Here is a 17,736-nt window from a genome sequence, read left to right as displayed (position 1 = left end):
TGTATTTTGACTCCCAACATTGTAATTCTATTAATTGATATTTCTAATTAAATATATTTGATATTAACAGCCTCTGCCCTGTTTTATTTAATAATTGACCCGCCCCCTAATTTAAATAATTAGTAAATTAGGGAAAAGGTCACAAATTGGCGCCCAACGTGGGGCAGGCGCTGTATATCGGCTATTTTTTGTTTCCCCCCCCCCCCACAATAATTCGTTTTTATTCTCACCGTTGGAGGTGGGAAAAAATTTAATAAAAATAGGGAGTAGATTAATTATTTACAATAATATCCCCCTTTCATTTTCTCATTAGATTAATTTCATTTTGTATTATTTTATATTATTTCATTGGATTAGTATTATTATTTCTTTGTTTCTCTGTTTTCCAAGTTGTATGATTTTTCCCGTGCAAACCCCTTCGCCCCGCGATTTCTTCCACCCCTCTTTCTCCGTGGCCCCCATTTGCTATTCTATTGTTCAAATCGCCGTGATTTGAAATCGGTTTCTTTGTTCACCCTCCCCCATTCAGACCGGGAAAATAATACCCCACTACAATAAAATTAATTCTCGGAAATAGTCAGTGTGAATTTTCACACAATAAAATATTTCTTTTTGTACTTGACTCGCGTATAGTCAAGGAATTCGTTCGCGCGGCCGTGTTTACATCGGCACGTAAATAGACCCGCCCCTCGAGTTATCGAGGTCTCCCTCATTCCCTATCCATCCCGATTCCAAAAGATTCCTTCAATATTATTTCCGCCCCCCCTTTCCCCTTGTCTAATTGCTATTCCCTTTCATCTATCCGTCCTAATCCGAAAATAATATCATAATTTCGGGTTAGAAATAATTATTATTTGAAAATTCTTTCTTTTTTAATTCTTTTGTCAATCCTCCCCCCTGATTATTAATTGAACAATATTCTATTATAAAATCTTTTCCCAAATAAAATAAAATCTTTTCCCGAATAAAATTTAATCTTTTCCCGAATAAAATAAAATCTTTTCCCGAATAAAATAAAATCTTTTCCCAGATAAAATAAAATCCTTTTCTAATTAAAATAAAAATCTTTCCTACATAAAATTAAATTATTTTTAAACAATAAAAAGCAGATTCCCTGGTTACCGGCCTTTTTTGTTCAGTTCTTTTTTTCCTTGTTTCTTTTCAAGGATTTTGATTAATTATTAATAAGTTATTTCAGTTTCGGCCGTTTTTCAATAATTTTGAATTTTTTCAACTTTTTCTCCTTTCATTGAATTCTTTTGTATTTCCCCCACCATGGACCCCACAGATCCCCCTATTCCCGGAATCCCTTTGTATTCGGAGGTAGTTGCTACTACTACCTCCCCTCCTGTCACTTCCGTGAGTACCACCGCGGTCACTCACGTTCACACCCCCTCTTCCCCCTGTACTTGTGTTCACGGTATTACCGCTGGCGCAAGTACATACGTCACTACGGCGACATCCATGGACACTTACCCTCGGATGGTCCCCTCACTACCTCCCCCTCTCCCACCCCCGGAACCAGGTCCCTCGGAAATATCCCAATTCAAATACGAATTGGAAAATCGGTATGACGGCCTCCACCCACGCGATCATATGATTTTATTGGACTCGCTGGGTCTCTCAACAGTCGAGTCATACGCGACCCTTAAGGATCGATTTGTTCGGGCCGAACTCAGGCGGAAGTTCGGGCCTCACGCCGCTTATTGGGATACGTCTAACGATTCAATGACGGTCCCTCTGACTACTATCGGGTTTCAACTCATCCCCGAAGTCGATGATTCCATTCGCGATCGGACTCGCGAATATCTCAGAACGGGACAAAGTATGGGAATTTATCAGGATCCCATCCCCCTCGGGCAGACCCAATGCTCCCCTACCCATGACTCCCCCCAGACTGATCACCGTTCCCCTAATCGAGTCACCTTTAACCTCCCTGTTACCACTTCCCCTTACGCCCCCCCTATTACTACCTCCTCTTACAACTCCATTCCCCTTACCACCCCCCACCTCCTCTCTACCCACACTGATCCTCAGGTATCTCTACCCTATTCCCAGACATACCCCATTCAATCCACTCCCCATCCCCGGCCCACTACCCTTTTCCCCCCTTTCCCCTCTACCAATTACCCCACTGAGTCCCATCCCACTGCCCCTCCTGCTACCTATCCACCCCCTCCTTCTGCTCACTCCACGTACAATGTGGATGAGCCGGTATTCCCTCCTCGCACCAACCCCCGATATCCCTTTCCCCCCACCAACAGACCCCGTCCCTACCCACAGACCTTCCCGTACCCTGAATTTTGCCTCCCAAATTCCCCCTCTCACCCTCAATGATTATGATCCCTCTGAACAGCCCCAACCATCCTTTCCCCACACCCCTCATCATACCACTTTCCGCGATCAGGGATCGTCGGACCCTACGTCCCGCGAATTAAAAATTAGTTCGGTTTTTAAGAGGGATGGAATCACTTTCTCGGGAGCGAAAAGTGAGGATCCCTATCTATTTCTGGACCAAATTGGTGACAGTTGTGCGGCATACAACCTCACCGAAGAGGAGACCCTTCGCACCCTCGCCTTTGCATTTCGGGGAAATGCAAGGACGTGGTATCGCACAGAACACCCCTATTTGATTACTTTCGACGATTTTGTATCGTCCTTTACTGCCACTTTCTGTCCCTTCGGAAGGGAAGAAAGTATTTGGCAAGATATTCGCCGACGTACCCAGGCCCCCAAAGAATCAATCCGGGATTACATCATTTGTATGCGTGGTCTTTTCGCGAACCTCCACCCCCCTCCCCCCTTAACCAGACAATTAAATATTGTGCACTCCCAAATGCACCCCTCGTTTGCAAAGGAAATCAAACGAAAATCTTTCACCACGTACGCCCAACTATTAGAAAGCGCCCATGAAGTAGAATATACCGCGATTAATGCATCCCGTTATCAGCCTCCCCCCTCAGCTGAAGATAGTTATGCTTCGGCCTACGCCTTCAACATTCCCACCCCCAAAGGACAGAGACGAAACACGACCCATTATTCGGCTCTGGGTGCACAACCCTCGAGAGCCCCCGACGTCCCCCCAGCACAGTTCGCCACCAATCCTTACGCCCCCCCTCCTGATCATACTGTCCCCTTTCCCCGTCCTCCGCCCACACATGGTATCCCAACAAGTCCCCCGCACAGTCCTGTTCCCCAAAGACGTTCACGAACTCCCCCCACCTTCTCCACTCCTGATACCCAATACCGTTACCCTCCCCCTTTAATGAGTCTGGCAATACCACCCCCTCCTATCACCACCCCTTCCAACAGCGGATCGCTGGAGAAATTCACCTGCTTCCGCTGTCGCCAACCTGGACATTTCGCCCGTGAATGTCCTATTTATCCTACCCCAATAAGACGAAATCCTCCTCCCCAATATTATCCCCAGCAACCCACACAAAACCAACCCCAACGAACCCCCCCTTCCTATCCCGATTATTCCCAACAACCATATCCCCCTCAGGGAAACTAAGATCGGGGGGGACCAATAATACCTCCCCCCCACGACCAAGACGCCCATACCCACAAAAACGCGTACGTTTCCAACTGACGACTGACGTGACAAAAAACCCTCCTCCAAACCCTGAATACCACATTCCTGATCATCCCCCAAAAATACCTGACCCTGACCTTCCCCTTCCACCCCCTGAAAATTTTGCCGATCCCCCTATCCCAGTCACCACCCCCTCACGCCCTGTAATTAACCCCGTAAATCCTACCCCTGAAAATCCCACTAAATCCCCTGCTCCCCTAGCTACCTCTCCAGATCCAGTCAGCACCCCTATAAATCCCATCCTTAAACTCCCTACCCAAGCAACCCTTCCCCCTTCTTCCGTCCCCTCTACCTCGGCCCCTTTACCTTCGACCCCCATACCACAAACTTCCTGCATCCCCACACCCCGCCGACGCATAAAAAACCCCGATTCCCAGCAACCCTCCCCCCGAAGAGATCCCGACCCTACTGACTCTGACAGCCAATGACCAAAATAATCCCGACTTTATTACCTATGAAGATTTTTGAACCCTCGTCTATGATGACCCCTCCGAAAATAGATATTTTGCCCAGCTTAACCTTGGTAGGATGAAGCTACGGACCTTGATTGATTCCGGTGCCAATCGATCTTTGATCAGCACCGAAATAGGACCCCATTTGCGGAATTACGCGGTTGACGTCGGCGAAGACGTTATGTTAGGAAGCGGGGAATCAAGGCCCCTTGAAGGATGTGTCGCAATGCGACTGATCTCCGAGTCCCATTTTAGTATTATCCTTTTTCGGCTTACTAATGCCTTAGCTTTTGATTGCGTTCTCGGGATGGACGCCCTTCAACAATTAGGGCTTAACCTCGAGTGTCGAAAAAATTATCGGGATGACCCTGCCCACCCCTTTATTACCCTAACCGCTCAACCCCTCACTATTTGGTACCCTTCAGACGGACCTTCTCCTAAACCTATCAATCTCGACAGACCCCCTCCCTGCACTCTCACTTCCCTAGCCATTATCCCAGAAGATCAATCAGCTTCTCTGAGAGAGAAATTTAAAAGCTGGATCAAACCTGCCCCAGAAGTCGCTAACGTTTGTCCCCTATTGACGATGCGCATTGACACCCAAGGACATCCCCCTATACGCAGCCCCACAAGACGATACGCCCCCCAAATTCTTAAAGTTGCCCAAGAAAAAACTAAAAAATTATTAGAACAAGGAATAGTAGCACCGTCCCAAAGCGATTGGTGTAGTTGGCCCGTATTAGTCAGAAAACCCGATGACAGCTATCGATTATGCATCGATTACCGCCCCCTTAACGCTGTTACGAAACACCTAGCCGTCCCCATGCAGAGTCTTGAAGATTTACTTGACTGTGCTCATGGAACGGTCTATGCGTCCAAAATCGATGTTAGCCAAGCCTTTCATCATATCCCCCTGGACGACGAAAGTAAGGAGAAAACTGCCTTCGCGATCCCTGGACTACCCCCTTTGGGCTGAAAAATGGCCCTGCCATGTTCCAGCTCCTCACTGACATGAGAATCCCCGCCCAATGGTCCACCAATGTCCGTAAATATGCGGACGACTTCCTGATTTTTACCCGAACTTTAGAGGAACACGAATGGTTCGTTTCCCAACTCCTTAAAAGACTGCAGGACAATAACCTGACAGTAAATCCCGACAAATGCTCCTTCCTATGTGACCGACTTGAATTCCTCGGATATATCCTCACCCCTGACGGATTAGCTGCTGACCCTGAAAAGACTGCCCCTATCACTAATTACCCCCCACCCCGAAATATTAAGGAATTACAACGATTTCTTGGTATGGTAGGGTGGTATTCCCGATTCCTGCCCCAATTATCCAACGACAAAGTCCCCCTCCTCCTCCTCTTACATAAAGATCAACCCTGGACCTGGACCGACGATCAACAGACCGCCTTCGACGCCCTTAAACAATCCCTCATCACCACCCCCGTCCTCGCCCGACCTGACTTCGACAAGCCCTTTACCATCCAGACTGACGCCAGTGACGTTGCCATCGGAGCCGTCCTCACGCAAGAGTCCGAATTTGGCTCCGACAATTTAAACAATAAAGCTTCCCTTGGTTCTGACCGACCTATTTATTTCGCCAGCCGAGTTCTTACCCCGGCTGAGCGTAATTATACTGTGACCGAAAGAGAATGCCTCGCAGTCCTGTGGGCTATTAGAAAATTCCGCCCCTATCTCGAAGGAAGTAAATTTAGAGTTATCACTGATCATGCTAGCCTGAAATGGCTAGTGAATTTCAAGAACGCCACCGGCCGAGTAGCCCGTTGGGCCCTCGAACTCCAGTCCCATGACTTTGACCTAGTCCACCGCAAAGGATCCCTTCATGTTGTCCCCGACGCCCTTTCCCGTATTTGTCCCCATACCCTAGCCGCCCTTGACCTAATGCAATCCTCCCCTGACAGATGGTACCAGAAAAAAAAGACAGACGTCAAAGAAAATCCCCATAAATATCCTGACTGGACAGTAGACGACGACGTTCTATACTATTTACGCCCCTGTCCCCAGATTGACCCGACAGTCCCTGATCTGAACCGATGGAAGACCGTTCTTCCCCCGGGACTCAGACTTGCCACTATCCAGGATGCCCATGACAGTCCCTACGCCGCCCATGGAGGTATCGATAAAACGTACCAAAGAGTTTCCACTTATTTTTATTGGCCGGGTATTTATCGCGATGTCGCTAAGTATGTCCGAGCGTGCCCCTCCTGTCAGCGATATAAATCGATCCAAACCGGACCCCGTGGATTAATGCGCGAGCGGACGACCACCGAACCCTGGTCTACCGTCGCGGGTGATGTTATGGGCCCCTTTCCCTCTAGTCGTAGCCAGAATCGCTACATACTTGTCCTTGAGGACGTTTTCACCCGGTATGTAGAATTAAAACCCCTTCGAAAGGCCACTGCAAAAAATATTTGGAAGATCCTGTATGAAACAGTGATCCTGCGCTGGGGAAAACCGCAGTTTTTCCTCAGCGATAATGGTACGGAATTTGTAGGAAAAGACTTGGCCCAACCCTTAGCCCAATTAGGAATTACCCACATAACCACCCTCCCTACCATCCCCAGTCCAACCCTGTCGAACGAGTTAATCGATCCCTGAAACCCATGCTTGGCATTTACACGGGAGAAGATCATAGGAATTGGGACCAATTCCTACCCGAATTTGCCTTCGCCCTCAACACCTCAGTCCACTCTTCCCTTGGCCTTTCCCCAGCATTCCTGAATATGGGTCGCATCCCTGCTCCCCCCAGTCCTATTGCCGAATCAACCCCCAACTCACCTGAACCCCTAACCTCGTCACCCCCGGGACCGTGGCAGTCGCGCGTTGAGCGTATGACTTACTTTTATGACCTCGCACGAAAATATATGGGTGAAGCTTTCGCGAAGCAAGCCGAACGGTATAACCTCGGACGGAAAGACCTCGCGTTCGCGGTCGGAGACCTGGTTCTACGAAAACATCGCCCCCTCTCCCATGCCGCTACCCATTTCACCGCAAAGTTAGCCCCTAAATACGATGGCCCCTATCTCGTTTTAAATGTAATTTCCCCTATAATGTATGACTTGGAAGACCCCCATGGTAATCGAATCCCCAAAATTCACATTTCTGACCTCAGACCCTTTGTCTCCCGCTCCCCTTTAGATCTCACAGAAGATGCTAAGGATGAGAAGGACGCCCCTCTTCGGGAGAGGGCCATATCGTGCCCCAGTAGGGGAGGTAACTCCCAAGACTCCTCCACACACCACGGAGTGGTGGGAGATGGAGGAAATGCTCCGTCGAGCCCGGATAGAGACGGACCAATACCGCCAATACGGACACCCGCCGGTCAGGAGCCCCCCCAGGACGAGGACGTCGGAGACGTCCACCTATCAAACCCCGGAGACGTCGACCAGGGAAGACTCGGAGGAGCTCTCCCTTCCCCCCTCACCAGTTCCCTCACTGGACATCCCCCCCCTCGCTCACTCTCCCCCATAGAGTATCCCCATTTTCAACCCACCTCGTCAGAAGACGAGGTCGCCCCCGAAAAATCCCCACTCTCCCCCTCACCAACCCCCGAGACCTTGAGCCCATCGCCAACCGGCTCCGATCCCGAAATCCCTGATTTCCCCCTACAACTGTCACCCCTCAGACGTCCACCTACCCCACGAATCTCCCTCATGAGCCTCCACACCCCCTCCACTTCCTCACACACCCCCCAAAATCAACCCCCAAAACCCATCCCTGCTCTGATGTCCCTTCACATCCCTCGACCCGCAAACCTCCCTCCCAGCTCTGTCCCCTCATCCCCCAAACCCTTTGCTAATCGCTCCCACAAACCCTCTCCCAAGCATTCCCATTATGTGAGGCGAGCCCCTGGATTCCCCCAATTAGCCCCCATCCCCAAACACTCCCCCCTCCTTTTCACCGGTTGCTGGAAGTGCAACGGCGCCCACCAGGCAAGTATCTGCCCCATCGGTGCCCGCCGTTGTTACTTCTGTGGCCGGTGGGGGGAGGACGTTCGTACCTGTCCCGACTGCAGGCTCCTCCCGTAAAAGAAGATCCGGTGGACGACCCCCAAACTTTCTTCTTTATTTTTGTTTTCATTCTTTAATTCTTTTTCATGTACAGTTAGTATAATGTATATTTTTTCTTTTATAATAAATATTCTGTACAGTCCGTAAATTGCCCGTTATGATTTTTAGTTGACGCTCCCCTCATTGTATTTGTTAGATTAGGATAATTATTGTTAATAAGCGGGAAAGTCACCCGCGGAGAAACCCTGCTGGGTTGAGGGAGAAGCAGGGGTATATTTTAAGTTCCGAAGAATCGATTGTTGTTAAATGTTCTAATCGCCTACTAGCCTCTCTTCTAGCTCGCCGTTCCTGGAGTCGACGCTGGAAAAATAAGGTTTGATATCGTTCAACATGGGGTTGTGGAAACCCCATGTATTCTCTACCCCCGGGACAGCTGTGACGAGGCAACATAACCCTAGAGGTTATGTTGATTTTTCCCCTCCGCACGCCCCCTATTTTTCACTAAATATTCATGCACTCAATACACACCGTTGGAGAGCCCCTTTCCTTGGTTCCTTCCCCTTCCCCCGATCTCCTACTCACCGCGCTCGGACACCGCGAGAAACACCAGTAAGAAGCACCACTGAAGGATGGGATGACGTAGGCCGTCCCCCTCCTTCCCGCGGTCCCCTACTCACCGCGCTCAGCCACCGACGGAAGAGGATGATGACGTAGCGCGTCCCCCTCCGCCGCAGTCCCCTGTTCACCACGCGCTGCAGGACAATGGGCGCACACGCACGTTGCGTAGTGCGTCACCCCGCCACCCCTCAGCCCCCGAAGATGACCACAAGCATCGATCGGTGGATCAGGGGAAGGTGAATAACTCACCCCGGAAATAACCGAAATTAGGCCGAGGACCCCCGAATACTTCGGGGAGTTCCTCAAGTGGCCAATAACTCGTCACTCGTCGTGCGGCTGTCAATCAAGTGATTCAGTGCGCCCCGTTATTCAATATTCTAAATCGCGGAGAATTAGTGGACTGGCCCAGGACGTCCGAGCTGGAAAAGAGGCTCATACTGGACCAGGATCAACCTGTGGCCCCCCAGGAAGAGGCACAGAACCCAGAGGACCCAAATAATGAGGACAAAACCCCCAGGAACTCGGAAAGTCATCGGCCGAGTGAGTACCCTTTCTTTTCCCCTCATCACCCAGCGGCATCATCTCCCCCAATTACGATTCGCGGAACCCCTCCAACGGTGTAAATCCTTATTATTCTTTGTCTAGGGATTATTAATATTCCAATTATATTATCATTGTATTATTCTTATTATTAATATCATTGGATCCCTCAATTCTCCCCTTATTTCTCAAATGTAGAGCCACCCCCTTTTTCTTTGTATTGATTCAAAAGTGGTCCGACAAGTGACCTGCCTGCCCCCCACCCCTGAGATATTCCAAGAAACAGGCATTACTCTAACTATTGTATAATTGCGTAATTAATATTATATTTTTCATTAATTGTATTTTGACTCCCAACATTGTAATTCTATTAATTGATATTTCTAATTAAATATATTTGATATTAACAGCCTCTGCCCTGTTTTATTTAATATTTGACCCGCCCCCTAATTTAAATAATTAGTAAATTAGGGAAAAGGTCACAGTATATATAAACAAATATTTACTTTAATTCGTCATCATGATTCATTCGACATCGCCGCAAAAACAATATAAATTAAGGCCCGCGTGGACTATCTAACGAACGTCAACTTTTGGAAAAATTTTATCTTTTTAACTTAAAATACATTAACGTTTGGGACTAATTTTGCTTTGTGGGAACCACTTGAATGGAAAATAATGAAGAAAAAAGAGAAAACATTATGGAAGGGCGCTAAAGAGCGATGTTATTTTAAAGGGATCTACCAAGTTTACTAAACAATTATTAAAAATATCTAGCTTACTACTGCATTCAGTTATCACTCAATCTCCTGGAGAGCATTTCAACCCTGAATCTTCATTATTTCAAAAGGAACACGGCGGGAAACATGCCGACAAGGGTGAAAATCATGGAGATTTCACTCTCCAATCGTCGACTCGCCACTTACAAATTCAGAACTTCTCCCCTAATTAATATTAAAGGATGAAACCAAGGGCATTCGCTGGGCAATTAAATTCCCCATCGATTGATACCCATTTCATTCCCTAATCATCATTTTTTTTTAAATAAAAACGGCGAAGACAAGCTCGGCGCAAGTCAAAAACTTGGAGTTTTAAGTCTCCAATCGCCCGCTCCCCACTTAAAAATTGATAACTTCTCCCCCAATTAATGTTGAGGGTTGAAACCAAGGGCATTCGCTGGGGAATGTAATTTCCCGTCGATTGATACCGATTTCACCCCCTAATCTTCAGTTTTTCAATAGAAAAACCGCCGCTTATAAATAGAAAAGTTCTCCCACAACAAACCTTTTACCCTGCCAAAAAATTTGAAAAATGACAATTAAAAAACCTCGTGTTACACATTTACTAAATTATAATATGAACTTTATTAAAAATAGTATGTTTAACCATTGCTAAAAAAAACCTTATTCAGGTCCGTTACTAACTATACTATTTCGTACTATTTTCAATTCTAATTCTATTCATTTGGCATCCATTCCTTCTGGCATAATTTTGGGTCAGCAGAAGCTGAGCCAGGGCATTCGCTGACAGGCATCGGAATAATCTCGCGGCTCCTTTTCTGGCAATTCGAGGGAAATGATTATTGTTGTCCACTGCATGTGGATTGAACAAATAAAAATATTGGCGAGTACAATTGGGATTTTGTGGAGAAATGATATACGCAACCGTTTTGCCTTCCGAAATATATAAAAACCCTGTACGCTCAAGTTCGTGCTGATAAACAGCGGCATTTGACGAGATACTTTCAGTGATCTCGTGTAGGGTAGTTTCTGAAGACAAACCCCTGAGAATTCAAATAAACACCGATGGTAAACGCCTGACCACATGCAGTGAATCTGTTTTGGAGATCTTTTGGTGATAGATGTTGATAGACGATGCTTCTCTCAGTTCGTGAGTCGACATAAAGTCTGTCACCATCTATCAAGATCTGATCCAAAAGATGTCTTCATCACTTTGGGGTGGATCTGCCAGCTGAAATAGTAATTTTCATCACAATCACGTGAATGTTTCTCTTACAATATTTTTTTTATTGAATGGATTCCTCGATAGATACCATTTCCGATTCAAACGCAGTTAACAAAGATCGACGAACCGATCCCAGATTCATCTCCAAAGAAGCTGAATTATGAATCCGTGAATCAAGGTCGACAGTCACTTGCATTCCGGTGAAATTATCTGCCTCAGCACCATCTTCACCATCGTCATCACCATTGTCATCGTCATCCTCATCACAAACAATTTGGATCTGATAGGCTTCTCTATTACAGTCATCTGATACCTCTCGAGCATAGTCCTCCAAGATTCTGGTTTCAGTATGACGGCAATAGTTTTCCCATTGCTCTACAGAAACGCATGCCAATGCCTCTGCCCAGATCGTTTCAGCCATTTCGTGTGAATAATCATTGTTGCGACCAATATTCTCATCATGATATCGCTTCATTTGTGCCCAAACCATTTCAATCGGATTATAGATTGAATGGTATGGAGGCAAACGAACAATCTCATGATCAGTATATTTCGCAACATAATCATCCAGTTGGTAACCAACTTCAGGCTTGTGGAGTTGAACAATGACCAGTAACTCCTCTTTGGTAGTCCCTGGTTCATAACTAATGTTATGATCATCCAACCACTTCTGGATCTGGGCAATTGTCCATTTTTGCGTAGGATTTTGATGTACTGTTATGTCCGGAGACGTTGTCAGCGTCGGAGGACAACTGTTATATAATCGAGTTATTTACGGAAAACGAGAACTAGAAATTTTGATATAAAAATACGGAAAAGCTAAATTAAAGATATGAAAAGAAGCTAAGTATTTTTATATTGGAAGTTTTATTTGGACGTCGCTAGGTTTGTTTTTCGCTCTTACCTTAATTAAGTTGTTAGTTTAATTGGAAAAGAGAATAAAGGAACTAGGAATAATCAAATGATTCCGAGTAAATTTTATTCTCAAAAATTATCTTCTCTATGGTCACCCTTTTCGATTAACAATTAACAATGAAATTATTTCTATCTAGAATTTTATGTAAATTCGATTTGATGAAAAAGTATTAACGGTAAAATATTTGTCCCCGAATAGTTTCTTAGAGAGTTGATTAGCCAATTAATTTGGAATTGGAGAAGAATATTGTTGGAAAATTAGAACACAGTTCTTCTGTTCTCTTCAAAAATCACTCGACAAGGTTTATCATATGTTTGAAATAGTTTCCAGAAAAGGGACTGATTTATGATCTGTTGTGCTCTGGACTTGAGAGCATTGTGATCCATACCACAAGTGGTATTCAAAGGAGACTCTGTCCTCTGGAAACATAAAGGTTCTATTGTTTTTCTCCTAGTAAAGATTTTTATATTATAAGAAGTTAGTTAGTCTCTGGACAACGGTCTACCAGTAAAGACGTGTCTTCCTCGTGAGAATAAAGTATATTACAAAACTATTTCCACTGTGTCTAAAATAATTTAATCTTTTCATCCATAATCTAATAAATATTGTTGGAATATCGGGAACAAATAATGGAAGAACGCACAGTTAAATTTAATAACGAACATTAATATAAATTGTTTGGACTCTTGTTGTCAAGAGGACACTGTACACTGTATGAACTCTTAGAAGAGACTGAAAACTAAACTAAGCATCAGGCCCCGATTCACCTCTACTTGTAGAAGGCAATAAACTTTGCACCCCCTGAATCTCCATTAAGGGATTCCACTTTGACCAGGTCTGGTCACCATATGGTTTTTGGGAAAATTCCCTTTTGCAAAGTGTAGCAATAAAAATTCCAAACTAAAAGGCTCTGACGATAATTAACTAATAAATATAAAAACTCTGGGACGAGTGAATTTTGGATCTGGGAAAACCCCAAAATTCAACACACCCCCTCAAAATTTAATCGTTCCGTAATCAAAGTGTTATATATGAAGAATCTAAAAATATTTCAACTATATCAAAAATTAAAATAATCTAAGTGCCTCTTGACTAATCTCTGGGAGCAAATACATATGGTCCAGCATTTGCTGCAACGGATTGGGGAAACCCAAAAAAACCCAATCAGACCATTTCATAATTCATATACATATATATACATAATTTCATTCAATGTTCAATTGATTCCTCAACTCCACAAATTTTGGTCCAGGCAACGGCTTTGTGAAAATATCCGCCAACTGTTGTCCTGTAGAAATGTATTTCAATTTAATTTGATTATTACAAATTTGTTCTCTCGAGAAATGATACTTAATATGTATATGTTTCGTTCTTTTATGATTGGTTGGATTATTAGCTATGCTGATACAACCATTATTATCCTCATAGATCACTATGGGCTCATCAATTTTCAATTGAATACTATCTGCTAGTGATTTTAACCACAGAGCTTCTCTGACTGCCTCAAATAGGGCCATGTACTCAGCTTCCGTAGATGAAGCTGCTACTGATAACTGTCTCTTTGTATTCCAACAAATTGTACAGTTTTCAAATAATTTAAATATGTAACCTGTCGTGCTCTTTCTATCATTCTCATCACTAGCCCAGTCTGAATCATCATACCCAATCATCACATTAATAAACTCATTTCTCTTATAAACCAATTTTAAATCCACTGTGCCTTTTAAATACATTAGCACCCTTTTGAGGCATTTCCATAGTTCATCATTATTTTATTCCTATATCTACTCAAAATATTCATTGATGCACTCAAATCGGGCCTAGTACATACCATCAGATACATTAGGCACCCAATCAAACTTCTACATGGCAAATCATTATTTGCATCCGAATTCAATGCCACATAATCTAATCGACTCTCCATAGGAGCAGCCACGGCATTGCACTCCGCCATGTTAAATTTTTCCAAAACTGTTCTGATATAAGAGCTTTGATCTAACGTTATTTGATCATTTTCGCTTTTAATTCTGATTCCCAAATATAATTTGATTTCCTTCAAATCAACCATATCAAATTGATCCATTAAATAGGTTTTGAAATCATTCATAATGTCTAAATGTCCGGTTACAATTACCAGATCATCAACATGTAATACTACATAAATATTGCTTCTAATATCACCATTAATTAAAATATATATACATGGATCTACTGGTGAATTTGAAAAACCTCTTTTCTTAAGAGCGTGCTCGAAAACTTCATACCAACAGCGAGCCGCCTGTTTCAAACCGTAAAGAGCTTTATTTAATTGACAAACTTGACCTTTATGACAGTTTATCCCTTCCGGTACCTTCATATAAATCTCTTCTTGCAAATTTCCGTTCAAGAAAGCCGTTTTTACATCCATATGATGGATTAACAAATTAAATTGATTAGCAAAAGCTATTATCAATCTAAAACTTGTAATTCGGGCTACCGGTGCAAAAGTCTCATTGTAATCAGCAAGATACTGTTGGGAAAATCCTCGCGCAACTAAACGAGCTTTGTATTTTGCTAAATTTCCGTGTTCATCGATTTTGATCGCGAAAACCCATTTGCAATCAACTATATTTTTGTCATTTGGCCTCGAAACCAGTGTCCACGTTTTATTTTTCAGTAATGAATCCAATTCATTTTCAATTGCTTTTTCCCACTCATGTTTATCGTCGCGAAATTTAATTTCATGAAAGGTTTTCGGAATTTTATCTAATAGCAATTGGGCTGATAAAACGCAATCTTCTGGCATATTATGTTCGTCATATGAAATAGGCGCAAAATTTCTTATTCTGCCACTTCTTCTACAATTTACTTGTGTAGGGGGAATTTCTTCATCGGGTGATAGAGGACACTGTACTAACGCCTTCATGTTCGTCCATCAGCTCAACTTGGCTGTGGATCTCCATTGGTGTTTCCACCGTGGTGTTTCCACCACTTTCAAAAACATGAAGTTCTTCCCCAATTGAATGGGTCTTTTCAACTTTATCATCTCTCATAGAGGGTCTTGATTCTATAAAATCGACTTCATCAACTTTGACGTCCCTAAAAACGGCAAATTTTCCTTTTTCATAATCCCACACTTTATAGCCATTCGGTACGTATCCAACTAGAATTGCTTTCCATGATCTTTCGTCAAATTTTCCTTTAGCAATTTTGTTATGGACATAAACAGTCGAACCGAATACTCTCAAATATTTCAGCTCTGGCATTTTGTCATGCCACATTTCAAATGGGGTTTTATTGCACATTAATGCTTTCGTTGGCGTTATATTTATAAGGTAAGTAGCAGTAAGAACTGCTTCTCCCCAAAATTCCTTTTCTAAATTCACCCCAACCACCATTGACCTGGCTTTATCCGTTATGGTTCGCACCATACATTCAGCCATACCATTTAATTGTGGGGTTCTAGGGACCGTCATGTGATCACTAATTCCTCGCGCAGTACAGAAGTCCTTCATTTCAGTCGATAAATATTCACGCCCGTTGTCACAATATGAATTTACTAATTTTGAATTAAATCTAGCTTCACTTTTAGCAACAAAGTCTTTAAACATATTAAAAACATCTGATTTATATTTAATTAAATAAGTGACACAATAATGAGTGTATTGGTCAATAAATAAAACAAAATAATTTTTCTCGTCAACCGTAGAAGGAGTGACAGGACCCGCAACATCTGTATGAACTATAAATAACGGTCTTTTAACATGTTCCTTATCCTTATTATTATTATTATTTGTTTATTTCCTTGATATTACAACGTATTTCCGTTGTTTTACATCTCCTCCCGCGTCTCTTAGCCTTTCTCCTCTCTTCCTACACTTTTTGTTTGTCCCTTCCCCTGCGGTGCCATGGGACCGACTTTTTCCCCCAACTGTACTGCATTTGCACAAGGGTAGAGGGAAACCATGGAAAACCTCTACCGTACAGTCGGCCGATAGTGCAGGGTCCCAGTGTACCCTTCTAGTCAGTGTGACGGAAGGGTACACTGGGTCACCACACCCATGCCTTCCGTGCAGTAATTTTTTGAGCGAGCGAACGGTGTTCCTAAGCGGTCACCCATCCAAGTAGTGTCCCAGCGAAACGCTGCTTAACATCGATGATCGCCGGAGCAACACCGTACTCGCCCAACCATTACAGTCGGCGTTTGCCTTTTATACATGCCTCGCAAAGTTTCTCTTCAGGCATTATTGAATCTAAAATCGCGATGTCCCGGAACATTCTTTTTGATTTTAATTCTAAAAACTTTTGCTTACCGATATGTCCCAATCGTTCATGCCATAATTGATAATTTGTTTTCTTACTTGCGATATTGGCCGTTCTCGAATTTAATTTAAACGATACAATAATCAAATTTCTATTTGACTCACCACACATCACCGTCTTACCCTCCTTTGACACTTTGACACCATTTTCATCGAAGATGATGGTGTATCCAGCTGCTTGCATCTTTGAGACTGATAACAAATTATTTGTTATCTCAGAGCAGTATAAGACGTTCTCCAGTACTCCGGTGATGCCCTGGTCACTGGTCACCTCCAAGTACCCTTGCTTCGTTGCCATAATGTAATGATTATTTTTAGCAACCGCAATTTTTACTGGTGTCATTAATTGTTGGAAATTAGTTGCCAGGTCCGCCCTATTGGTGATGTGATCAGTTGCTCCAGAGTCCAGGATAAAATATATATTATTTATCTTGGTTTCCAATAGATGATCTCCTGCCATAAAAAGCGAAACTCGAGACTGCATTTGCTTCCCTGGGCTCCTCTGCTTCTGCTGCGTGAGCGGTTGATCCTTTCGGTCCAGTTGGTTTCGGTTTATTATTCTTCTTGAAAAAGCAATTGGTCATCACATGTCCTCGTTTTCCACAATTATAACATTTTAAGAATTTTCGTGGATTTTTCATTTTGTTTTGGTGGTGGTTTTGTGGCCTTGAACTGTATGATCTGTCCTTTTGTAATTCGACTTGTAAAACTTTAGAACTTGTGTCCTGAAGTTCTTGATGCCGTTTAGTTTCGAAATCTAATAATTTCGATTTAATGTCCGCAAGAGTCAATTGATCGGGCGATAATTGTTCAATTGCGGTCACAATATTATCGTACGTGTTAGGCAAAGTCAATAACATATGGGCCACTTTGTCTTTTTCACTCAAGGTTCCACCAACAGCCAGAAAGTCTTCAAATAATTCGTCTAAATCCGAAAAATGTTTAAGGAGGCTAGTATCACCCCTTAATTTGAACGTGAGCATCCTCTTTCTGATGGCCATCTCCGATGCTAGACTTTTTCGTGCGTAAATCGCATCGAGTCTGCTCATCATTTCTTTGGCTGATTCTTCCGGTTTCGCCAAATGCAATAAAGAGTCCGCCAAATGCGCCACGATCACACTTTTTGCAGTATTTTCTGCTTGCTCCCACTCGTCGGTTAAAGTTGTTGGAGGCTGCGTGTCTAGTACCTTCATGATTTTCAGTTCCTTCAACAAATACTCCATTCGCGTTCTCCACATCTTATAACGTTTCCCATTGAACGGTTTGATGTATCTATTCGCCTTCTCCATTTTATTTGTTTATATATATATAT

The 17,736-nt window shown here is 43.6% G+C and overlaps 1 protein-coding gene across 1 annotated transcript; it reads left to right on the top strand.

The window, feature by feature from the left end:
* Positions 1-4,123: 4,123 nt before the first annotated feature.
* Positions 4,124-5,023, top strand: LOC135169123 (uncharacterized). Its single transcript, XM_064133860.1, has one exon. It carries the CDS (start codon positions 4,124-4,126, stop codon positions 5,021-5,023), a length of 900 nt encoding a protein of 299 aa, XP_063989930.1.
* The last annotated feature ends 12,713 nt before the right edge of the window (positions 5,024-17,736 follow it).

The sequence above is a fragment of the Diachasmimorpha longicaudata genome, chromosome 14, assembly GCF_034640455.1.
Source record: "Diachasmimorpha longicaudata isolate KC_UGA_2023 chromosome 14, iyDiaLong2, whole genome shotgun sequence".
NCBI classification, from domain to species: domain Eukaryota; kingdom Metazoa; phylum Arthropoda; class Insecta; order Hymenoptera; family Braconidae; genus Diachasmimorpha; species Diachasmimorpha longicaudata.
The sequence above is the reverse complement of the archived record's forward strand: the minus strand, read 5'-3'. Positions and strand labels throughout refer to the sequence as shown.

What these genes read in the sequence shown, in the direction of transcription:
- LOC135169123 (XM_064133860.1), top strand. Translation starts at nt 4,124, where the DNA reads ATGAAGCTACGGACCTTGATTGATTCCGGTGCCAATCGATCTTTGATC.